This window comes from Staurois parvus, unplaced genomic scaffold (genome assembly GCF_062004578.1).
Source record: "Staurois parvus isolate SC_StPar_1 unplaced genomic scaffold, SC_StPar_1.0 ptg000243l, whole genome shotgun sequence".
In the NCBI taxonomy this organism is placed as follows: domain Eukaryota; kingdom Metazoa; phylum Chordata; class Amphibia; order Anura; family Ranidae; genus Staurois; species Staurois parvus.
In genome coordinates this window covers 15,639,800-15,666,008 of record NW_028318039.1, presented here as the reverse complement: position 1 = coordinate 15,666,008, position 26,209 = coordinate 15,639,800, and the positions used below count along the sequence as shown (strand labels likewise).

Here is a 26,209-nt window from a genome sequence, read left to right as displayed (position 1 = left end):
AGTGTCATTTTCAAACCGATTTCAGCCTGCACATGGTCAATAGGGATAATTATCTCCTGTTTCCTGGCACTGAGCAGTGCTGAGAACTTACTGCATGCAGTTACTTAGGAGGCAGAAATTTAAGCAGAAGGTGTCATATCTGCTGTTTTTTTTGTTGCTTATTACTTCGCAACAGCAAGCAATCAGGAAAAAAAAAATAATTTCTACATGATTTCATAATGTTCAACAATTCTATTACAATGCGTCCTGTGGGGCAAAATATATTACTCTTGTTTAAGATAGTTGATCTTGTAGTAAAATTGATAGTTGACCTGTCTTGTAGTATATACATAGGAAGCTTTTCAATGTGGCTTCCAGAAACTCATAAAAAGAGTCAGTTTTTAATTGAATGGATATTTTGAATATAATTACTATATAGATAAAAACCTTTTATTTTTACAGTTAGGTGGTCATACAGAGGCCTAAGCCTGGAAATAAGAGACCCTTAATGCTCCTAGTGGGCCGTTGGACCATCTAAAGTATTCTCATGCCCCTTAGTTTACAGTCAGGACAGTTTACAGTCAGTTTTTATCTTCTAAAGTTTGAGAATGCCTTGCCATGTTTGCATGTCTTGAAGTTGAGTCCTTTTAGGGAAATCATTTCACTTCTATTGGGTTCCTGTCATGAGGGCTTAGATAAAGAGCTTAGTCTAAAATCTCTTAAAGTTCAGGCATCTGCCACTAGGGGCAATAAATTATTTCCTCATAGGCAATCACCTTCTGTATTGTGCTTCTTCCGAGCTGTTAATCTAATTTAAACCTCCCCAATGATTCATCGCACCTCAATGGGATTTATACTTAGTATTAAATTCTCTCATGTCAGGAGCTTTAAAACATTCCAGCTGCCATCACTGAATATATATATATTTTTACAACGATTGGCATTTTTTTTTTAGACTTCTCTACTAGAAGGGAGGGAGGTTAACACTGTACATACAGAAGTATTACATTTTACAGGTTGTGATTATCTTTCTGATATTTCTTACAGTGGTCTGATAACTAAAGTTGACATCAGCAAGGTTTTAACATTTAGATGTAGTAACTGCAATTTTCCATTTAACTAAAGTAATTATGATATTCCTTTGATGTGAGTTGTTTTTGTCCATTTACCAAGGCCTTGAGGTGGCACAGCCAGGTAGGTGCTTTAATAAAAAGAACATCTGATTGCCTATTTTCCCTACAGAAATAGCCGGAACCTCAGTTTAGCTTTTACTCCCAGGAGGCTTCCTCTCATTATAGTTTACATATCTTTTTGCATAGTGACGCTAGTGCTCAGATGTCTTCTATAAAGATTATTTTGTATCATGCTAAATGAAATGGTCTAAGCCTGGTCCTTGACAGAAAATGTCAGATTATAATTCCCTACTATCCCCCCTCCTCATTTTCAGAGTTAGATTTGTGTAAATTGTAATTTATTCCAGCAGCCACTCAAAAATATTTGCATGGCCATGTTAAGGCAGATAATTGTTTTGCTGTCACTTTGTAGTCACAGGGAACCTGTGCAGGCCATCAGTTCTATTCACATAACTTTTTCTTGTGAGCCCACCAACTTGTATTGTGTATGTTGCAAATGGAATGCAGTTACTGTTGCAACTGTGGCATTAATAAAATGCATTGTATAATTATCCTGGTTGCAAAATACTAGATCAGTAGGTAAATTATTACAAATATTAACACAAAACATCCTTTTTTATCTTGCTGTTTGACTGTAACAGTATTATTAGGATTACCTGTGTATATATCACTTTTTGTCCTACTTTTCTTAGTTTACAGTCATTGTTTTTTCTATTAATTACATTCTATTTGGTCATTTTAGACATTTTTTACCAAAAAATTCCTACAGAACAACTAGAGTAACCTAGTGGAAACAATTTTATTATATATTTTTCTGTTAATGTATGTGTGTTACTGATACATTTTTCATTGCAGGATGTGTGGGAATAAATCTTGGTTTTTACATATACATACATCTGATGATACAACAGGTCATGTCACTTGCAGATACAGGCACAGACACTAGGGGGAGTACCCTGTCTGGATTTCAGCTGTGTGCTCCACTTGTTCTTCATGTCTTGTTGACTGAATGGTAATGGTGTAAAAACGAATGAAACTCTTCCTCCACAGATAAGCACTCAGATGCACACAGGGTCAGAAAATCATAATAGAAAAGAAGGGTTGAAAGAGTGCAGAAAAATCACAAGTACATAGTAGTAAGTGCTGTTAAAATTGCACTGCCAGCTAAATTTGCAGGCTTAACTTTACCTTGTGTAGAAAATAAAAATAAATAAATAAAACCTCACACCACCAATAAGGCACGGTTAAAGCTAATAAATCCAGCGCTTGACTTGCTTGTCAGTGGAAAGATCACAGTTGTCAATTTTTATTTTTCGAAAACCATACATTGTATAGGCTGCACTTTCCCAAAGTAGAAATAACATTTAAAATATACCTTAAACCACGTCCAGATACCAACTGCAGTTTTGCTATGTTTACCCTTCTATGGCATACACCTCAATGACCACTTTCCACAGCCACTCTTTCTATAGCAGGAATGATAATGTCAGTGCATGTTCAGCTCACTCCTGCATGGTTGTTCTGTAAAACGTTGGTTACAATCATTTTGTTTCTTATAGGGGTCTGTTTTTACATTTTTATGGCAAAGATGTTTTTTTTTTTTAAGTTAAAGTGGTTGTAAACTTCAGACATGAAATATGAACAAGCATATCCCTCTATAGCGTGTACTTGTCTAAAGAAAAAAAAACACTAAGTGTAATTTCGGTCTGCTGCTTCATTCCTCTGCTATCGGCATGAGTCACTCCTGACATTAAGAGCAAAAAGGTGACTGGGGAGGGACCTCCAGCAAATTGACAGTCTCAGCTCTGTTCTTGTGAGCTGTGTGAAGCGGGGTGCCTCTTTCCTCCAATCAGCTCTCAGACCTCTCCTCGCTGAGCTCTGTAGAGTGTTTTAACTTCAGTTCCCCACCTCCTTTTTTCTGAACTACAGGCAAGCTTAAAAATCCTCCACTTTGAACAGATATAGAGGAAAGAAGACTACAGATAGACAGGTATAACCTATGTAGGAGAATATGTTTCATCACTTTGTATTACCTGAGAATAGTCACTTCACTAGGTAAGGGTTTACAACCACTTTAAAGGCTAAATTCAACCTTTACATAAACTGGTCCATGCATACCACGATGACATTAGTTCCAGTGACACTGGTAACAATCAAGATTTACCTCCCTATTTTGGCATTTGACAGGAAGTGAAGGGAAATATTTCTTGATATGGGTTATAACACTCCCTTTCTCTATCCAAAATTAAAAAAAAACTTGTTTTTTTCTTTTTCCTAAGCTCCTCTTCTGCCTTGCAAATCCTAGAATGCTTGCTTACTTCAGAAGACCTGACTCACAAGTTGACTCAGACCTTTGAATACTTCCCAGTCAGTTTAGTGAGCAGATGGACCAAATCTAATGTAAACCTGTTATGTGAGAAATACCGTGTGAGGTATGGGAGATAGGAGGCGCTGGCTCCAAATGTAGATCAATCTCACAGTCAAGGTATACTGTAAAACATACTGAAGTGTTCAACTGCTCTGATCATTAGTCTCTAGGTGGCACTTTAGGGAAGAAATCCCAGAGGTACAAGAAAAATAGGAGAACCAAACCAACTATTGAGAGACCATGAAGATGTTATGTGAGCTTGCTAGGTGGTCTCTGGCTTGAATGGGTTAAAAATGCTAAAAATTAAAATCTGAGCTAGATCCAGCTTGGCTTGTTCTGGCGATGGTTTATGCTGAAATAAGCCTTTTGTGCTCTCTCAGCATTTGGTCTGACGTTCCTGCATTTTCATTGTGTCCCTTGGTTAAAAAGGAGACCATCGTAGTTGGCGCCTGTTTATAGTTTCTTGGGTATTATGCTTTAGTATTCTCCCCTTCATTGACCTGAACAATTATGCAGACCACTAAATCTGAGACAAGGCCTTGTATGCATACTTGTTGCAGGTCGGTGACCCAAAGTAACTATGCAGTGAGCATTTTCTGGCAACTCCATGTTTCTTTCAGGTTTTGTTTCATTTTTATATCACTGTAACTACCGCCTATCATTGCTGAAGACACTCACTCCAAAAAGGTAGAGAGCTTATGGCCTAAAGCCAGTTTATTTGTGATTTTAAATAGATTGTGTGGAGCAAGCTGGTCCAAACAAACAATTTGCTTCACTAACAGATACACGTACTGGGAATGCTGTATAAAATGTATTTAGCTTTAGCTATGTACAGTATAAAGCACTGTGTTTTGGCAGTGGGATGGAGACTTTCCCTTCCCAGAAGAAAATCAGGTCCAGGTTTAGTCCTACTCAGCCATTCTCAGAACGCCTTGTATTTCCTCATTGAATACAGGGCTTCCTCTGACTGGCTGTGGTGGGGAGGCAGGCAGATTGCATCACAATCTTCACCTCAGCCAATGAGAGGAAGCTTGTATTTGTTGATGAAATGTACTGTTTTCTGTGAATGGCTGAGCTGCATTCAACCTGATTGATTTTGTTCCCGAATAGGACTGGAAGTGCCTTTCCTGTTGCCGAAAAATGGTGCTATATACTGGTTGTAGCTGTTTACAGTTTATACAGCACTTCCAGCAGGCCCATATCTTAGTGAAGCAAACAGTTCATTTGGACCAGCTTGGTCACAAGAAACCTGGAATTGGGCTTTAACACAAGAGGGTGTGTATACAAGCTAATAACCTGTCAATGAAGTCATATAATATATCATATAGTTTTTCTATTTCTACCTGTGTATAGTTATAGGAAAGATCTAACCTGTGTAACAAGCTCTGGGAACTTTAATAAACACTGTGCTAAAGTTTCTGATAGCTAAACGAAGTGTGTTTTCTGGTGTCTCTTTTTAGGTAATTAATTTGAAAAAGGCAGACAAAAGAGAGATTCTAGAGTTCAATCAGTTTGTTAGCGGCGTATTGTTCGAATAAAAATGACATGGCACTTGTCCAGGCTTGGATAAAGGATTACTGTAACTGCATCCTCCTGAGCTCAAAAGAGTATCTTCCAAGAAATGTGAGTTGTAAGATGCTCAGGACAATTTACCTAATGTGAAGGTAAATCCCAGAGGCTGTGGCACATGATTTTGGGTCAGATGAACTACAATATGCCATTGTTTGGCTATATTTTCACTGCTCGATAATTTGCGTTCAGCTTAACTTGCTTCATTGCTTCTCACTGTGTTACAAAATCCTCCGGAAGAAGAGAGACTAGAAAGCTTAGGGATATTAACCCAGGCATAGACTAAAGATTCCCAGGAAAGATGGAAGTGGATAGGTAGGCATATATATGGTTTCCATTACGGTCAAGAAACAGAAATATGACTTCTGTTTTATGGTGCAAAATACATAAAATGCCATAGTGGGTTCTATGTCCTTTGTTTTTCGATACGAGTGACTAATGTACAAAATGAGTGTATTTTTTTCACCAATCATGAAACATGTTTTGTTGGCTGACTATACTAAATCTGATCTCTCTGTTAGTATTCATTATTGTTTTTTGCAGCCAAAATGATTGTCAGAACAGGTTACTCTGTTTTACTGTATAAATATTACTTGCCTCTACTCCAATTCCACCAGATAAATCAAATAAAAATATTTTGGGCATAAACACAGCCTATCTACCCATAATGTTTGATTTTCATCTTTGTGTTATTTGAGTACTTCAGGCCACCTTATTTGAGTACCCAGGTCACCTGTAATTTCATATACTGAAAATACTTTGCTGCAGGCAAAAAATTTAAAACTCCACTCATTTCACTTTTCTAACTTTTTTTCTGGAGTTTAATCTTGCACATCTCTAAATGCCCATAAATGCCAAAGGAAAAAAAAAGTATGTCCCTGCTGCATACCGTGTGCTAAATACAAAATAAATATATGCAGAGATATACAGATACAGTATAATAGAAGAAGGTTGCAGTTCTTGGATTGTTACATCATATTTACCTCACTCCACTCCACAGATTCATTCCTTTTTAAATACAGAAGTAGCACAGTGGCAGGTAGTATTGGCTTGTAGCGCTTGTGTTATAGCTGGGTCACAATCTGCAATCAAGTTTGTGTGTTACCCTAACTTTGTGTGTTCTCTAGTCGTCCAGTTTCCTCTTGCAACTCATAAACCTACTGCTAGATTTAATGGTGTTCTCCCAAAATACCTTGGGGACAGGGCCTATGTGAATGGAAAGTGCTGTGGAATTTGTTGGTGTTGTTTAAATGAATGAGTGAAACAAAGGAAGAACACAACACCATTTCTTCTATAATAATATATTTTTGGATGTTGACTGTGAAACCCTAGATTTTTTTACTTAGTTCTTATTCCATACCCATACTAATTCATCCTTAGATTTTTGAATATAAATAATTATTTTTGCTTTTTGTCAACTTTATCTAGCACCTAACTATTCTTACTGTACTTGTCGTATTTTAACATGTCTTGACTTTATATATTTGGTACGTGACTTTATAAATAATATATTAACTTAATCTTTTGCTCATATTGTTCACTTCATCTATAATTATCATTTGCTGTTTATTTAACCAATGACTTGAATTTACACACCTGTGTTTGCTCTATGACTTCCAGGCATTATTCGTTTATTGAACAGCTCTTCTAATATGATGGCGATAATAATGATCTTTGTACAGCACTCAGTACTTTTTTTCTGCATCCACTCGGTAAGAGTAGAAAAAGTATAATCTACCAGGCAACAGAACTGGAGAGATGACTCTGTCCATCTGATAGGACACAGTTAATAGGTTCTCACTGTTTTTTTTACCACCAGTTTTGTATTTTCTGCTGTGCAGAGAACTACAAGCTATGCCAATAAAATGTTAATTTCTCCTTGAGGTTTGCACTTGTGTCTGTTAAGATCTTAAAATGAAGATGTGACCTTCTGCGTGCAGCCTACCTGCCATTGGGTACCATATAGATGTGAGTGGAATCGAGTTGGAGGGCAATGGACCATGCTATTTGTTCCAGTACTCTACTCAATAAGTGAGGTTGTACTGTGGATAGGGTTATTTCTACCCACAATACAAATTAAGTCCCTGTGGGAGAGAGAGTGGCACAGTAGTGTGTGAAAGGTAAGTGATCAGCATTTGAGGGGAGGTTAACCATCATTGACATGACCACCAATGCAGATTGGGGTTGGAGGGTTTAACCTTCATAGCTATGACCACTAATGTGGGGATGGGGGTTAACTTTCATTGCCATGATAACCAATAGGGGAGAATGGGGGTGGGGGTTAACTTTCAAAGCCACTAACTATCAATGTGGATGGGGTTACATTTTACTTCCAGTGACCACCAGTGTGAGAGGTGGTTAATTGCACTGACACCAGTCCTAGAGGCTATTATTACATCCACTGACACCAATCTTGAGGTTTATTATAGCCTCCACTGACACCAATATTTAAATTTTTTATTGGGCTCACTGGCAATAATGTTTGGCGCTATTATTGAGTCCACGGACACCAATGTTGGGGGCTATTATTGCAGTCACTGACACCAGTGCTAGTGTAATGTCTTGAATATAAAAAGGTTAAAAAATAAAATATATGCACTCACGATTAAAAGTCTTGAACAAGTCTGCAAGAAGTCCCTTAGTCCTATTGGGGATGCACCACACTTGCCTGCCATCAGCTCTGCCATCTGTCCTTACCCCAGGTAGATGGTACACAGGGGAGGCCTGCTACAGCTTGCGGTGGCTGCTCTCTCAGCTGTCAAGCCACACACAAGGGATTAGAGTGCACGCGTGGCTCGAAAACGGTCAGTATCATTTCACCATGCCTTTGTGAGAGACAGAGGGATCCAGTAGGACAGTGGTTGCAAAAGTCATGTCTTGGGGGTGTGGCCTCTTTTCCCAAGTCCATCTGGCAACAACATCAGCAGTAACAAGTCCGCAAGGAGTCCCTCTGTTCTGTTGGCGATGCACTACACTCGTCTGCCATAAAATCTGCTGTCTGTCCATAGCTCAGGTAGATGGTACACAGGGGAGGCCTGCTCCAGCTTGGGGCTGCTGCTCTGCCAGCTGTCAAGCTGCTGGCAAGGTTATAGAGCGCATGGGTGGCTTGGGAACGACCGCAGTCGTTCCACCCCTTCTTCCAGAGACACCGAGGGATCCAATAGGACAGTGGTTGCCAGGACAACGCGTTTCAGAGGTGTGGCCTCTTTTTCCAAGTCCATCTGGCAACAGTATTCAAGTATTAAGTCTGGAAGGAGTCCCTCAGTGCTGTTGGGGGAGCACCACACTCGCCTGCCATCAGCTCTACTGTCTGTCTGTAGCCCAGGTGGATGGTACACAGGGGAGACCTGCTACAACTTGGGGAGGCTGCTCTCCCAGCTGTTAAGCCAGTGGCAAGGGCATAGAGTGCATGCTCGGCTCAGGAACAGCCAGAGTCATTACACCTTGCCTTCCAGAGACACTGAGGGATCCATTAGGACAGAGGTTGCTAGGATGACACGTTTCGGAGGTGAGGCATTTTTTTTCAAGTCGATCTGACTACAGTACATCCATTGACAACAATGTTGGGAGTTATTGTATCCTCTCCTTTTTTTTTGCTTTCTTACGTTCCCAAAATCAGATAGTGTTACCGCTTTTGACACTTTGGCAGCCTACTCTTTTTCTTGTTGCTTACCCCTGCCCTCTCTCTAAAGGTTTCTTGCTTTTCATAGCTTAAAGTGGTAATCCAGCTAAAATATTTTTTTGGATAGGGTGGGGAAGGGGTGGAACTTCTTTAAGTTTTAATTTCTGCATTTCTCCCTGCTAGTGAAGTTGTAAAATTAGTAAATTTGGTGAGGAAAAAAATTGCAGCCATCAAGCACTTCATGTCTTAAGGACATCATTCCCTTAAGCTGACCATAAATGAGTAGAAGTGCAAAAGAAAATTCTTAAGATAAGAATTTTCTAAGAAAGTTTGTTCCTTTTTTTTTTAAATAGTTGGTTAAATTGACATCTGTTTTTGACCGCAATTAAAAAACAAATTCGAAGGAGCAAAATGGAAAGTTTTTTCTTGAATGGATTTATAACAGTGTGGTTTTCATTTGGTAAAGTCTATTTATTCCAAAATCAAATGTTAAAGCAAACAGAATATTTCAAACGACATGTAAATGTTCTGAGAATGCTTGTATGAATTTTCCGAGACTTTTCGTTCAAAATTCTATGCACCTATGGCCTGCTTTAGGAAAGAAGCACCTGGCACATTTTATCCTTTTAACTCTATTGTTGCTGAATGTAAGCAGTTCTATGTCCTTGTCTAAGTGGAGGTAAATTCTAATAGGTCCTTGTCTAAGTGGAAGTAAATTCTAACTATAAGTGATAAAAATGTTGTTTCCCCCTTGCCTATGCTGCATAGCCTTTATAACCCTAGGTTCACACGTGTGCAGTTGTGCGGCCTGCATTTGCGTGGGCATGGCAGACCATTCATTTGAATGTTTCTCACAAAAAAAAAGGTGCTTGCACTGTTTTAAAAACATGGCCACAGGGAAATCGCATGGTGCTTTTGACCACTCTGGGTGAGAGGCTGGGGGGTGCTATTAAGAATGAATGTCAGCCCCACATGTGTCAAAAGCAGCGCGTTTTGTCTGTGGGTGGTTGTAGGTGCGGGAACAGCTGGGATTCCCAAACCCGCAACCACCCGAACAGTGTCAAACCTAACCTTAAAGAGATCTGTGGAAATACCTTTTTGTAATCTGCTCAGGTGTGGTCACCTGATACTGAAGCTCTGACTCCCCTATGTCAACTAGCAGCTGTTTCAAGAGAGGGAAGAGAGTACCTACAATGGATGGGCAATGGAAGCCATCAGGTGATATTACAACTCCAGGAATTCAGATCCGTTGTTGAGTGCTCCCTGACACAGGGAGCCACTGCTTCTCAATCTCAATTTTGTTTTTGGGTGCCCCCCCCATAAAAAGAGGAGAGAGAAAAGAAGTAGGTGGCCATCCCCGGACTCAGACAGAGAGATGCGTTCTTCCAGAACTCACCTGCACCTCTCTGGAATGAAAGCAGCCAGTCATCCCCAGTGAGTTGGCCTCTTCTTGCATCCTCCAGAAGCCCACAGTCTTTCTCGGATCCCATGGCAGAGCTCAGGCAGTACCTAACCTGGTCCCCATCTTCTGTCACCTGTTACGTGTATCCCTTGTTGTGACCACAACAAAACCTTTACTTCCACTTTAATAAATCACTTCTGGCAAGGAGGACAATGATAAAGACAATGAGGCTGATCTTTACTAAGGGAGTTGAGAATATTCAGACAATAAATTCACTTCAGTTATTTAATCATGTGAAAAGCAAATTTTTGTTTTACTTATGGTATATAATCTAAACATGATTGTGTATTCAAAGTTAACATATATATGCTTTTCACGTGATTGGATAATTCAAATGAATATTCAACAATGTACTGGAAGGGTTCTTGCACACAGCACTGATGTTTAAACATCAGATAGTCCTGGAAGAAAGTTACTGCGTCAAAACACAAAAATGGGCTGTTTAGTACATGTGTATATGCATGTATTTGCCCACATAAATGCGTGTTCACATGGACATGTAAGGGGGTGTGATGTATGTGCATATACATGTAAAATACTGACTAGCAGTGCAGATTTTTGTTTTTACCTGATCTATACACAGCGCAAGTTTATAAACCTGTGTGTACAGGCTCATTAAAAACAAAGGGCTGCATTTAGATCAACTGGAAAAAAAAATCACCTGAATGCCTTTAACACATGAGGGTTGATTTACTATGAAGTGCAAAATCTGGTGCAGCTCTGCATTGAAACCAATCGGTATCCAGGTTTTTTTTTTTGTGAAAGCTTAATTGAACAAGCTTATGTTAGAAGCTGATTGGCTACCGTGCATAGCTGTATCAGATTTTGCACTCTCCAGTTTTAGTAAATTATCCCCTTAGCATTTTTAGCATCCAAGTGCAAGAGCACTTAAAACTTTCTGCTGCTTTAGTAAATAAGTGTATGAGGCACTAGACTTAGCCCTGGACAGCTAGCAAGAGGATAGTAAACAAGAATGATTATGCAGTTATGGCTGAGAGTGCAAAATCTAGTGCAGCTCTGAATAGAAACCAATCAACTTCCAGGTATTATCATCAAAGCTTAATTGAACAAGCTGATGTTAGAAGCTGATTGGCTACCATGCAGAGCTGCACCAGATTCTGAGTGCACCAGTTTTAGTAAATCTACCCCTAAGTGTATTTCTAGAACAGTTACAAAGTCACAATAATACAGTCACTCCCAGAGAGCAAACACTAAAATCCATGTAGTTGCATGTATGCACTGAAAAATCAGGGGTTAGCATAGCCCAAGCTTCAGCTTCACTTTGCATAATGTCTGCATCTATAGTCTTAATTATTGAGTCAGCAGGATGAACTCTTTGTCTTAAAGGCAAACTGCGAGAATAGAAATATGGTTGCAATCAATTTGCACATTTTTTAATGGAGAAGGTTCCATGGGTATCATCATCTTCGATTTTCTGTCTAGTGAATAACTTACATGGAAAAAGCATGAAGGACAAGATTTCAAACATTTTAAACTTCGATGACTGGGTGTTAATTCCAGGTAAAGTACTCACTAGGTAGGATAGTAAAGGAAGGATGAGGAGCAGCTCTGGAGCTGCACCAGTTTTGGTGTCAGCAGACCAGTACAACCAGCAACAGTGTTCCTGCTCACCGCCAGACTAGGGTTGTAATTGTAATGCCCTTGCTGTATGTGAAAAATATCTTATTAATTGAAAACTTTATGTAAAAAATTAAGTTTCATTTCTTCCCTGCATTTTAGAATAACCTGTGGCAAAAAAAAAATACTGTACATTTTCAAAAGACTTTTTATGCCTTTCAGAAAATACCTTGGTGTGGTGATTTCCACTGTCTTTGTGCTCCTGGGACCCCTAAAAGTAGGATAGGTAGTCAGGAAATTAGATACATTATTTATGCTCCCAGAAATCCTAAAGGTACCTCTTGGATTTTGGGCCCCTCTATGCACCAGAAATTGTGACAAAAAATTTCAAAAAACCCACCATGCTTCTTACTAAATATGAGGGGCGTTCAAGTCAAACCGGGACTTTTATAGGTATAAAAAGAAATACTAGCGTGGCGGTACTACACGACGCAGTAGTAAGTGGCAAGTGTGTCCTATTACTGATAGGTGGCGCACTTGTCACAGGCCAGTCCAGAGACCGCTAATCAAGATGGAGGACAACAATGTTAGTGCGTGCATGGAACAGAGTGTGGTGATGAAGTTTATTGTGCACGAAGGCGTAAAACCCTTGGATATCTACAGAAGACTTCAAGCACAGTACAGTGATGAGACACTCAGTCAGTGTAAGACATTTAAATGGTGTAAACGTTTCAAAGATGGCCGTACGTCTGTCAGTGACAATTACAGCCGTGGTGGTTCCCAGCCCGCAGCAGTCATTGAACTGTGAACATTTAGCATGTGGAACGCCTGATCCTGGATAATCGACACATAACCTGTTGTAAAATTGCACAAAAGATGAATCTTTCAGTGGAACTGGTGAACACAATGATTAATAAGTGAAACAGGTTGTCCTAGGATGGTTCAGGTGTACTGACAAATCTTTTTATGCTAATGCTTTCCAGACATTTGTTAAACACTGGGATAAGTGTATAAATGTAGCAGGGGAGTAGGTCAAAAGATAAATGCAGTTTCCACTCTTTATAATCTGTCCTTATATAAACTCAAAAGTCCCGGTTTGACCTGAATTCCCCTCATTGGACTGTCTACTTTCCAAAAAGGGATCATTTAGAGAGTGTTTGTACTGTCTTGGCATTTTCGCCTCAAGAAATGAGATGGGCAGTCAGTGCATCAGGACTGATTAATTTTTAGATCTATGTACCATAGTTTGTAGACTCTATAACTTTAAGCCTGGGTTCACATATGTGCGGTGCGGTATATCGCATGTGATTCGCACAGGAACAGGACTGCATTCCTCTGCAAATCACATGCGATTTGTGTGCGGTGCGATTGGAGCCATATATTTTTTGGGTCCGCACTAGAATCAGATCGCATAGGTATTCACACCTATGCGATCCGATTCTGCCCATCGCACCGTGTTTTGCGGACCGCTTTTGGGGTGTCGTTAACCTAATATACACATCTGCAGCGGTTCGCATGAACGGGGTGCGATTCTGATGTGGTGCGGAATTCGTGATGAAAACACTGCGTACTCCGCACTGCATCAGTGTGTCAGGGCTCACACAGACTAAATAAGATACACCTATTTCTTTTTCACCAAATAAATGTAACAAAATACATTTTTTGTCCACATTTATTAGATTCTCTATTTGCAAAGGTTTATGACGGAAACTAAAAAAAATGTTTTTTTTTTTTTTCAAAACGTTTGGTCTTTTTCCTTTATATACCAAAAAATAAAAAACCTAGTAGTGATTAAAAAAAACTCTACTGGTCTAAAAAAAAAATAACATAAAATTCATTTGGGTAGAGTGTTGCATGCCTGAGTAATTGTCATTCAAAGTGTGACAACGCTGAAAACCAGAAAAAATGGCCTGGACTGGAAGGCGGTAACAAAGTCCAGAAAAAGCACCCTATACAAGAACAGTAGAAAGAAATTAAATTATTGTGAAAAGAAAGGTACTATGCATGTAAATAAAATAAATATATTTGTTCATGTATAAAAAAAACATAAGCTTACAAATGTATTATATAAAAGTAAGTACGCATAAACCGGCCTATCACTCTAAGCTTGCTCTGGACAACTACAAAGTAAAGCCTAGGCTTTACTGGATACAAAAACACACAGGTGTGGTACAATGTGGTACTGGGATCAAAAGATTTTAACAAATTGACTGCAAATGACGGAAAACACCTGTGAAGGTAAAAATGGATAGCGAGCACCTGAACACATTTCAGTTCACGCAATTAAAGTATTTCTCAGCATTAGCATGGAAAGAATAATGCACTCTGCGGTTTGATGTCTTTTATTAAGGAACAAAAGATTTGCAAGTTATTCACTTCAGATTGAGCCTCGCCATTATGTAGAAAGGGAGGTTTAATGAATCATTGTTTGACTTAGATAGTCAAAGTATTTGAGTATTAAATAGACTTAGATGTGGACATAGCACGTCTTTCACAGGTCTTGTATTTAACCATGATTAATTGCCATTCAATGATTATTTAATTACCTGAGGAGAAATCTAAGAACAGTGTGTATTCTGATTAAGTTTTTTAATGTTATAGGATACACATTGCTGTCGTGAATGTGTTCTGGACAAGATGATATTACACACAGTACTAAAGGTGTTTGTCACACTTGGGTTCATTGAGATTAATTGAACATAAAGTAAGAGATTAGGAAGTAAAATGAATGATTAAGAGAAATATAAAAGGTACAGGTATTTACAATGAAGTCAAAATAAAATGTATTACCTTGTAAATGAACTGTAACCTTTGTTCATCTGTGCTATTTAGCAACCTATAAAATATAATTACTAAAATAAATTGGTGAATACAATTGCTTATTGAGTTTTGCTTGTTGTCCAGATTTTAATATTAAAATTTCAACTGCATGGATTTGTGGTCAGATAGTACAGAACAATGTGGTGATAAATAATTTCCTGTAGTAAATCCAGTTGTTAAATTAACAGATTGAAAGGCTATTCACTCAGGTAGGAAATGTTTTTCACAGAATTTTATAATAACCATTCTAGTTTACTAAAATAAGGCAGATATACTGTAAAAAAAGTAATACAGCTCTGAAATCGTTAATAAAGCATTAGACCCCATGCACACTGAATGTTTTATTTAACTCCTAGAAGCCTCCTCCTGGCAGCAGTGTTTTGGGCAAAAAAATCACCTGATACTTGTAAAAGTGTGTAATGTATTTAACCGTGTTTACCCACATTTACAGGCATCAAGCTTTTGGGCATTAATTCATTTTATTGGCTAGAATAAATAATTTATTCTGGCCATTGAAATTAATTAATGCTCAAGCGCTAAACGCACCTAGTGTTGTTGCACATTTATACGCATTCAGGTGCGTTTACATGCGTCAAGCGTTTTTTCTGCTGCTGCTGGACACACTGGCAATGGGTTTTTTCCTGCCTCTAAACTGTCACTAAATGCTTAAATGATAAGTTTATCTTTTAATGGAAAATAATATGTTGCTGGTGTCATGCAGGACTCCTGCAGACCTGTCAATGTATCTGTGTGCTTGTACCTCATACAGGCAAGCAGATGCACACTGACAGGACTGTGGTAGTGCATTGAGATGCAACGTGTTACAAAAGGTGAACTTATCCTTTAAAGCTTATGTGTGCATGGACACATAGGATAGCATGCAGGGAAGTTTAGAGGCAGAAAAAAAACACGAGATGCCCCTTGGAGCAGCAGTGAAAACGTCCAGTGATCATGAGTCCTTAAGTGCATTTATTAATGTGTAAACACCTACATTTGATCTAGTATCAGTCTCTTACAATCTCTTGCACAGCTCAGATTAGAAGCTGAAGAAGCACAAAGAGCTATTCAACTCTGTTGCTGTGCTCATGTGCCAACAGGAAGCATGCTGATAGGAGTAGAGAGCAGAGAGGTGAGCTACACTGCTTGCTGCTACACTCTTCACTGTCCAGTAAAAGGCTAGGGGAGTAACAACATGCGTAAGTGTTAAATAGCTGAAACGAAGATAAGTTAGGCCTCCTTTCAGAGAAAGCTGTGCTGTGTGGCAGAGTGGTATGTATCACAAGACTGGATGAGCAGAAATACAAGTCCTTTTGTAGGTAAAACAACTACCTTGTATGTATTGTATTTGTGTGATTTGCTCTTTGCCCAGAGCTCAGCTTTAGGTGAAATACATAAAATGTTGATTATGCTTGTGATTTAATACTGTGTAATGTTCCTGTGCAACCAGTCATGCCAGCAATGATTGCACCGCTTGCAACATCACTGGTATCCTGCTCCGTCTGCTCTTTCTCCTCCTACTATTACCCCCAAGTATTTTAAATGTATACTTACATGTCACACGTGAATTGTAAGCTCTGAAACAACTCTTCTCCTAGTCTGGCATATTTTCAAAGTAGGATGCCACAAGACATCACTTAGTACTGTAATTTATAAGCCAGATGTAGCTGCTTCCCGTGCTTGGTCACAGTTACACTGAATTAAAATCATCGACAGGAGTAGTGAACCTTTAACTAGTAACAAAAGAACAGGATGACTTTATTAGATATAGATGTCAAAATGCAGTATAATAAAACACGCACAGTGCTTTAAACCCCCCCGCCCCCCCCCCCCTATTCTTTTTAACCAGTGAGATCTGGGATTTCAAATTTTTCTTGCACACCACCTCCAGATGAAACCTGATATTGCATTTTAGTCAAGATATCCTTGTGTTTTGTGAAAGCCACCTTGCGTTTGGATGGAGAATTCAGATTTTTTTAGGCAATATACACATGATGCTGAAGAAGCTTATAATCGGGTTTCCTCCAGTTGACTGCAGTTCGTGCAGTGAAATAATCTTTCCTAATGCAATGTAATCCAGGTCCTGATTACGTATGACGTTTGCAGAGGCCTTGCTGTGCACAGCGTCACATATAGAACAGTGGTGTTTGCCTTCAGAGGAGAGAACTGTCGTCTCTAACAGCATGAAAGAGCAGCATTTAAAGGCCTACGGTAGATTTTTAGTATTTTCTAAATATTCATTAATCCATGCAATTTATTTTTCTGTGCATTAGAAGAGCTCAAATTGGGGACAATTCTTTTGATCTTTTGCTTATCAAAAGATGAAAAATATCTCAAATGCAACTTTATTTGGGGCCTAATAAGCATTTAAATATTGTTTAAATGCTCTAAAGGCCTAATCACATCTGTGTGTTGTTCTTTTAAGACGAATCCTCTTTCCCTGCGGTTATCATTTTTAATCCCAGAACATTTCTGATAGGTACAACTGTAAATTACATTCTGAAGATTTAAGCTCCATCCTCAAGTTTGTGGCATTCAATTAGCAATTCCCCTGCCCTGAAGAAATCTCACCATCCAACACTTGATTTTTATTAACCTTATCTCGTTCTGATGAAGTCTTTCTACCTGAGCTTGTGCTTGAAATGGAACTTAATTCAGCAATTCTAACACACTTCTGTGTCCTACTTTTAGTGTGGAGGAGCATGTACTGTATGTGCACATGTCTGTGCATGCCATTTACATTTCTTTGCAGCTAAATGTGTTTACTTCATCCATTGTAGATAGGCATAGATAGAAAGGTGCCATGGAGAATGATAGTTGGTCAGACAATTGCCTGTCTTTGAAGAACCTTTGTGCTTTCAAGAACCACAAGTCTTCTTCCCATTTCAGTAAAAGCACAGCAGAAAAGTTTTATTCCCTTTTCTTTGGGGGCAGCTGGTGTCAAAGAGATTTCTACCATAGTAGTACTTGTTATTGAGCCTCTGTAAGCCAATTTAATAAAAACAATGCAGAAATTGGTAACAGTTCTTTTTTAGCAGGTACTTAACCAGCCTAAAAACTCACTACTCATCAAAGTGGTCGCTAAATCCGCATAAATGTTGTTCTTTATTTGGGCAGTGTTTAACCACCTTCCGCCCGCCCTATAGTACAATGACGGGCGCAAGGTGGTTCTCTCGTTCTGATAGGATGTCATATGACGTCCTACCATTCTCACTTCACATGCGCGACTCAGGGAGCGTGCAGCGCGGCGATCGCCAGTCACGGAAAGAGCCGAAGATGTCGGCTCGGTTATGTGATCAGCTGTGTCCAATCACAGCTGATCACATGTAAACACGGAAATGCCGGTTATCGGCATTTCTCTCCTCTCGTGCCCATCAGTGCCACATCAATGCCACATATCAGTGCACATCAATGCCACATATCAGTGCCCATCTGAGCTGCCTTTCAATGTCACCCATCAGTGCCACCTATCAATGCCAATCAGTGCCGCCTATCAGTGCCAGTCAGTGCCGCCTATCAGTGCAATATATCAGTGTCATGTATCAGTGCTGCCTTTTAGTGCCCATCAGTGATGCCTGTCAATGCCCATCAGTGCAACCTACCAGTGCCTCCTCATCAGTGCCACCTATCAGTGTCCATCAGTGCAGCCTATCAGTGCCCATCACTGCAGCCTCATTAGCGCACATCAGTGAAGCAGAAAAATCACTTATTTACAAAATTGTATAACAAAAACTAAGAAAAAAACTTTTTTTTTTTCAACATTTTCAGTGGTTTTTGGTTTGTTTAAGAAAAAATAAAAATCCCAGAGGTGATTAAATATCACCAAAAGAAAGCTCTATCTGTCTCAAAAAAATGATAAAAATGTCATATGGGTACAATGTTGCATGACCGCGCAATTGTCATTCAAAGTGTGACAGCGCTGAAAGCTGGAAATTGGCCTGGGCAGGAAGGGGGTATAAATGCCCTGTAGGCTAGTGGTTAAATTATATGTAAACCCAAAAGCAAAAATGTACTATATTGCAACTTAAAAATCCTTAAATGTCATGGCTACTTTAGCTTTCTTTTTAGGCCCCATACACACAGGTGGTTTGGACCCTCAGCATCAAATCTCTGTGTTGTCTGGCTCCTGGAAGGCTTAGGTGCAGTGTCCAACCCTGCGCGCCAGTAGACTGTCAAAATGTATCAATTGCTGACACATGCGACAGTTAGACACTATACCAAGCGGTATTCACATTTAAGTCTGTATGTTTTCATGGATGTATGCTCCGAATGTAGGAATGCAGTGTCCAGCCACCATGTACATCATCATCATAGATTTTGACAGGCTGCTTGCACTGGGGCTAGACTTTTTTCCTTTATTTTCACCTGGTGATTCTTCCAGTATGTCTGTAATTTTTTAGCTTACTTTAAAAGAGAAGTGTGGGATTTAAAAAAACAAGCATTCATACTCACCTGATTGAATGCACATCTGTCTTCTTCAGACTGAGAACTGAGCAATCAAAGACCACTGATTGCTCAATTCTTGGTCTTCATTGAGCACAGAGCTGGTGTCTGTCAGTCACTGACTCTCTGCCCCTCCAACTCTCACTGGAGCGTCAAGCTGTGGAGGGGGCAGGAGTGACTGGCTGAGACTCAGAACGCTGCTGAGAGGCTGAGCCAGCTGCCATTCAGGCATCTGGGTAGATCCCTCCAGAGTCTGGACCGACAGAGTGACATCAGCTAACAGTGTAATGTATTCTTTTGTTTCTGAGCATGTGTGATCTTGCACTTCCAATTTTATTCAGATAAATACTGTACTGAATAAACGAAATCGTACGATCTGGTATTGGATGAAAAAAAATGTAGTGTTTGTTATGGATGAAAGCTGTGTATTAACGATCAGATTATCATATGATCGCTTTGAAAGCGGAATTTTTCATCCGATTTTCTGATCGTGTGTACTAAGTGTACTCCTATGAACCACAGGAGAAGTAGGCCCAAAGGAGCTTTCGTTCAACTTCTCTTTTAACAGATCAGGCTGTCCAGCAAAAGTGACAGAGGGTTGAGACAAATCACAGTGGTGCTTACAAGGATCAGTTTTTATTCATTTATGTGAAATCTCTATCCAAAAAAAATGCTCTAAACTGCTTAAAAAGTGTTGGCTTGAGTTCAGCTTTAAAGTGATTGTAAAATCAATTAAAAAACCAAATAGGTTTATACTTACCTCCTCTGTGCAATGGAATTGCACAGAGGGGCCCCCTAACCTACTCTTTTCTGGTCCCCACTTCTTCGTGGCACACCTGCAGGCCCGATCCCTGCAGGTTTATGTGGCCATAGACACAGGCAGTGTGGCTCAGCCTGGCTCATAGCTCTTGGTGCACCCTTAAAGCGTGATAGGCCAGGAAGTGAGAGGAGAGAGCCACTGCAGATAGACACAGTGCTTATTTGAGTGACGACTCAGGTAAGTATTAAGGGGATGAGGGGACGATACTTTTACCTAAGTGTTGAGCATTCTTGCACGTAGGAAAACTCACAACAAAAAAAAACAAAACTCTCTAGCTGACTTAGATGGATGGAAATTCAGCAGGGACCGGCCATACAATTACCGCTCCCATTTGAGGCTAGTCAACCTGGTGCTCAACCCCTCTTGAACAAGACTTCTGGAAAACTTCTGTTTGATCAGCACAAGTAGCCAATCAGCTGTATCACTGATCAGTGTATTCTGGCAGCAGAGGAGTCCTGGGCTGTTTGAATCTAATAGCGCAGTGGGAAGGATTCCTTCATCCATGGCCAGATGGCATGACAAAAACGAAAAAAAAACAGTTGCCTATGTCAAGCTTTAGGCTGGAATAGGGACTTAATGGTGGTACTTATAAACTGGAAACACTCATGTGGAATGTTTTCTAAATGAGTCAAATATATTACCAAAAAATACACCAAATTTGAAGAGTGGGGATTCCATTTGAAATATTCAGCAAATGACTTGTGACACTTTTAGAGCTTTGTGTTCAGATGTAGTCCAGCCAAAGAGTTTGATTTTCTCCTTACCAGAGATATACTTGAAGGTAGTCCAAATTTATGGCATCCAGTCAGATCCCAGCTGTGATGCTGAGTTATTCTGAAATATGCAACTGTCAGTTTTCCAATACAGGTCTTATTGTGTTCGTCCAAATATTCCCTTTTTATACATTCATATGTAAATTGTATGCTGGGTACCTAAAATATTAACTATTAGGAAAACATTTGAGTGATTCCAACACCTCAGAGGCTGTACTAACAGAAATGAATATGATGGGTAATAAATAGTACTTGCAAAGTTTATTATCCCACAGCCCTGCCTTACATTATCAAATGTGATACATTTTAGGGAAAAGCATAGTGACACTATAAGCCTTTCTGAAGAGACTCATAAAGTAAGCTCTTACCAGTATTTTCTATTGGCCTTTTAAATTTTGTCTGTGGCACTTACCTTCTAACACTTTTTGCTCAGGTGATAAATAAGCAACCGAAGGACACTCTGTAGTATTCTGCGTCGTACATGCTTTCAGCACCTAGTCCTGCTTTGAACTAAAGGGCTATTGATTAAAAGGTTGTGGTAAGATGAAAAAGAGGAAGGTGTAATTCCAGTTTATTTTCACTTTTGTACCTTAGATGATTCCTTTACTCGCTTGCTCTCTAGGAGTGTACACAAAGAGCCCCTAATGCTTTCTGTTCGGTTAACTCCTGAATTGAAACATAATACATTGGCTGTTGGAGAAAAAACATTGCTGAATAGGAAGCATTGAATTTCAACTTTGGCATTTAAGCTTTTGCCATGTACATGTCATTTTTTTTTCTTTTTTTTGCAGGAAGGATTCTGAACCGATTCTCCAAAGATATTGGACATCTGGATGACTTACTGCCTTTTACATTTTTGGACTTCATGCAGGTAATTTTTAGCGGCTTTTGCTTAAATGACCTTTGTGCTGTGTATATTTATTTATCAGCACCAAAATGTTAATTTCAAATAATTTCTTATGCTTGGAAACTGTTTGTTTTAAGTTATTACAAATAAAAATGTACCAGAAATTTCATAATTGTTGCTGAGCCCTGCAGGGTAGCAGAGAAGACTTACAGAAAACCTGCTTCACTTTCCAACACTTCAGTAAGAGGTCTAAAGGTTTGTTCATGCTGGAACGAGGTGCGGGAAGCCATGTGCCATAACGTGTTTAACCACTTACCCACCTGAGGATTTACCCCCCTTAATGACCAGGCCTCTTTTTCTTGCTCGGCGCCGCACTAATTCAACTGATAATTGCACGGTCATGCAATGCTGCACCCAAATAAAATTTACGTCCTTTTTTCACACAAATAGAGCTTTCTTTCGGTGTAATTTGATCACCTGTGCACTTTTTATTTTTCACACTATAAACAAAAAAAGGCCAAAAATTTTGAAGAAAAACAATATTTTTTACTTTCAGCTATAAAAAATGTATAGTAAACTCAAAGTTGGTTATAAATTTAGGCCAAAATGTATTCTACATGTTTTCGGTAAAAAAAATTCCAATACGTGTATATTGATTGCTTTGTGTGAAAGTTATAGCGTCTACAAACTATGGTATAGATACTGCAATTTATGCCATTTATTTGCTATACAGCGCTGCGCTAGTTTAACGGACAATTGCGCGGTACATAAATAAAATTTACATCCTTTTTTTCCCACAAATTGAGCTTTCTTTTGGTGGTATTTGATCACCTGTGTGTTTTTTATTTTTTGCGCTATAAAAAAAAAGGCTGACAATTTTGAGGAAAAAAAACAATATTTTGGACTTTTTGCTATAAAACATGTCCAGTAAAAAAAAATGTAAAAATCAAATTTAGTCATAAATTTTTGCCAAAATGTATTCTGCGACGTCTTTGCTAAAAAAAAACCCAATACGTGTAAATTAATTGGTTTACGTGAAAGCTATAGCGTTTACAAATGACGGGAAAGATACTGGGATTTTTAATTTTTTTTATACTAATAATGGCGGCGATCAGCGACTTATGGCGGCGATCAGTGACTTATGGCAGCGATCAGCGACTTATGGCAGGACTGCGACGGACATTCTGACACTGGGGGGGAACTGACTTGGGGTCACTGACATCCCCAGTGACACCAATACAGTGATCAGTGCAAAAAAAAAAAAAAAAACACTGACACTGTACTAATAGCACTGGGGAGGAAGGGGTTAACTTTTTTATTTACTGTGTGAGGGGAGTGTTTTACTAGGGGGGGGTGTGTACTGCATGGGAACATGCTGATCCAGAGAGATAAACTCTTCTCTCTGGATCAGCATTTCAGGAGCTGACAGGGGACTGACAGAAAGCACAGCTGCAGTGTAAACACTGCAGCCGTCCTCTCTGTCAGTGATTGCCGCTATTTGCTGGGACACGGTAGGTAATGACCTGCCGTGACCCGGCGACTGACACCCGTGGCCACGATCGGCGGGACGGGTAGGGCAGGCACGCGCCCCCTACCTGTTTTGCAAACGCACGGTTTAAAATGTGGTTTTGCCCAGCCGTGCCGACCTGCCACCGTATTTCTACAGTGGCTGGTCGACAAGAAAATTAAACTGCACTGGATGTGCAATCTTCTGTGGGTGTCAATATAATCCTAATGAAACCCCAAATGCTGATCGCAAACACAGAGCGTTTGTCTGTACTGGATCCTATGGTACAGCCGTGTGATTTCAGGGCTGGTTCACACAGGAGCAATTTCAGGGCTGTTTCACACCTAAATCGCCAAAAAAATGGTTCACGTTCCTCTGCTACTCAGTGCAGTGCGATTTTTCAGCCCATTCATTTGAATAGACTGAAAAAATTGCACTGGATTGAATTAAAAGTAGGGCATGCACTACTTTTCAAAAATGCACTGCACCAGATCACATGATACTGTGGTACCATGTGACTCGGTGCAGGCAAATACACTGCATATGCGATCTGTGTTTGGGCTGCTGTAAGGATTATATTTACACCCACAGCAAATCACATACCCAATGCGTCATGAATGCAGTGCGGAAACTCTGTCAGACATGGTTCCCTGTATATGGGACAAGGGGTTCTTCTTATAACTAAATAACTAAGTCACAATTTCTTTTAAGGCTTAGTAACTTTACTTACTGAATATTTGCACCTGTGTTGCATGGTCTCCCCCCAGCCACAGCCCTTGCACAAACCTCTTTGATCTTCTGTAGATAGAGAACCATAAGAACTAAGCAGTGGTTCCATTGCCAACACACTTCTTGTCCCAATGCATTGTTTAACTAGTTCAAGACACTGGAAGTGTTACACCCCAAAAAAACATTGTTGTAGTACAATAGAGGGGAAGTCTTACAAAACTGGGATACATGTTCCTGTGACAACTGTCTAAGAGGAGTTATTCTTTACACTGAAAAGATGTTCTGCCCCTTACTGTGGCTACAGGACAGGAATTGAAGGGAAATAAGACACAACAAAAAAATAACCATTCCAAAAGTTTGGCTTTCAGTACGTTAAATATGATAATGTACATGTCATTAAAGCTAAGCACCTTTATACGCAGTTGAAATATTAAGTTTATCTATCTAAAGATTTGTTTTATTCTGTTTAGCAAGTGAGGGGGTTAGGGCACAGGACACCCTAAGTCAAAAATAAAACCAGGAGACTAGCAGACTCCTTAGACAAAAGAAAAGGAAGTAGACAGCAGTACAGGAAAAGAGCCTTTACACTGTAACTAACAATCAGTAGGAATAGCTGTCTCCCATAGCAACAAAAAGAAAACTTGAAAGGAAATGCAGGAATTCTCTGGATGAGGCCATCTTGACAGTTTACCAGGCTCTCCACAGTTCCCTGGACTATGGCAGAGTCACCTCTGGTACGTCATCTCAGGTCTCCATCCTTTCCTTCATGCATCCAGACAACAAACAGGCTCTTCTCTGGCAGAGCCTATTGCACTTGACTAGGCCTTAGGCTTCAGTCCTACCCAGGACAGCAGTTCCTCACTCATCCACACCAGACCGAGGTCTGGGTGAGAAGACACCGATCACCTGACCTCCCCAAATATACTTTCTCCCAGCATGCTCAGCAACCAAAGGAAACTCCTACTGATTAACTGAGAAAAGTATGCATATTCATAACCTAGCTTTATTGTAGCTCATTATACTAATGCCAAAGCTAACATTGCCACCTATTGACAGAAGGGAGGAACCACAGCTACACCAGGCTTAGGAGAAAACTCAAATGATCAAAAAGACTATAAATCAACCAGGTTGCCTACAACCCAGCACAACTAAATTTACTGGTAGCTTCTGTTTAGGATAAGGGGGCTACAGACTATTTACATTTTTCATCCTGATAAGGAATTTACTTTCTTTTCCTGCTTTCCTGTACAGAGAGTGTGATTTAGAAGTACAGTTTGTAAGCCAGATACAGCCAGACAACTAGCACCTTGTTACATTCACAACAGGCGTACTTCATACAACACAGCCTAGAACCTGATCATACCTAACCCTGTGACTAGACAGTTAAGGGAAACAATTAGGTAATATTTCTTCAATACATACAGCACATGTGCTGGTGCCAACTTGGGTGCAGAAGAGATGTTTCTGGAGGAGAGCAGAGTTAAGAAGAACAACATGTGTAATCCTGCTACTAAGACTGGTGTAAATTTTGTGGCTTACGCTTGTCTTCTTAGGCATCAGATGGTGGGGATTCGTTATTGCCAGGTAAAGCAAAGGTTGGTTAGTTGATATTCAGGCATCCAGGAACTCCTTTGCTATGCTGCTCACAATGCCTTATCCTGCTCTCAACAAAGTGAAACAACTGAATAAGATTGGTGTTTTGAATAGTTGTATTGGACTCCAAGACTTACAATCTGGGACTGACGTCTGACAGTCTCCAATCCTATCCATAAAATACACATACTTGATGTTGCCAGAGGTATGATAACCTTAAAGTGGAAGCAGACATTTCACCCCTCTCTGCTAAAGTTGTAGTATAAAGATGTACAGGCAGTGGAACAGATCTACTAGAATATACAATACTCTGGAACTATACCGCAAAACACGGGAACGTTGGAAACATCACCAAGATTCCATCTAAATTTTCTCTAAAGCCACCTAAAAAGACATCTAACAATAGCTGCAGCATGTTATGGGTTTTCCATCCTTTTGTCCCATCTTATTTCTCTCCCCAGGTTCTCTTGCTTACCTTTCTTTTCTCACCCTCTACTGACCACCAAAGTAAATAGACTGTTCACTTTGTAAGAAAGTTGCACTGTGCAAGGGCCTCAGAGCTCAGTGATTGTGGCAAAGTTTCACTTTGCAAAAAATACTCAGTCACGTGCAAGGAAAGTAAGGAAGAGTGCATTCTGGCTTGCACACAATTGGATAATTAAGGTCAGCAGAGCTTTACACCATTCAATAAGCTCTGTGGCAAATTCCCTTGCAAAGTGCACATTTCCTTGCAAGGTGAACAGTCTATTTGCCTTTAGTAAATCACCTGCTTTAACTAATGTGAGAAGCTTTATTAAAGCTGCCTGTTTTATCTGCCTGTCATTCCTGTTTAACAAATGGGAGAACTATAAACCTTAACAACCTTGGATAAATTATAAACACAAATGCAACTATTTGTGATACCTGGTTTGCACAAAGCTAATTATACCACCTAATATCTAGTCTGAATATAATGATTATACTGATAAT

The 26,209-nt window shown here is 39.6% G+C and overlaps 1 protein-coding gene across 1 annotated transcript in view; it reads left to right on the top strand.

Moving 5' to 3' along the window:
• ABCC4 (ATP binding cassette subfamily C member 4 (PEL blood group)) overlaps positions 1 to 26,209 on the top strand; it is a 400,044-nt gene that overhangs the window by 211,004 nt on the left and 162,831 nt on the right. Inside the window, exon 20 of the mRNA XM_089680483.1 lies at positions 21,356 to 21,435. Within this exon, the coding sequence (XP_089536609.1) occupies positions 21,356 to 21,435 (80 nt within the window). The remainder of the gene's footprint in view (positions 1 to 21,355; positions 21,436 to 26,209) is intronic.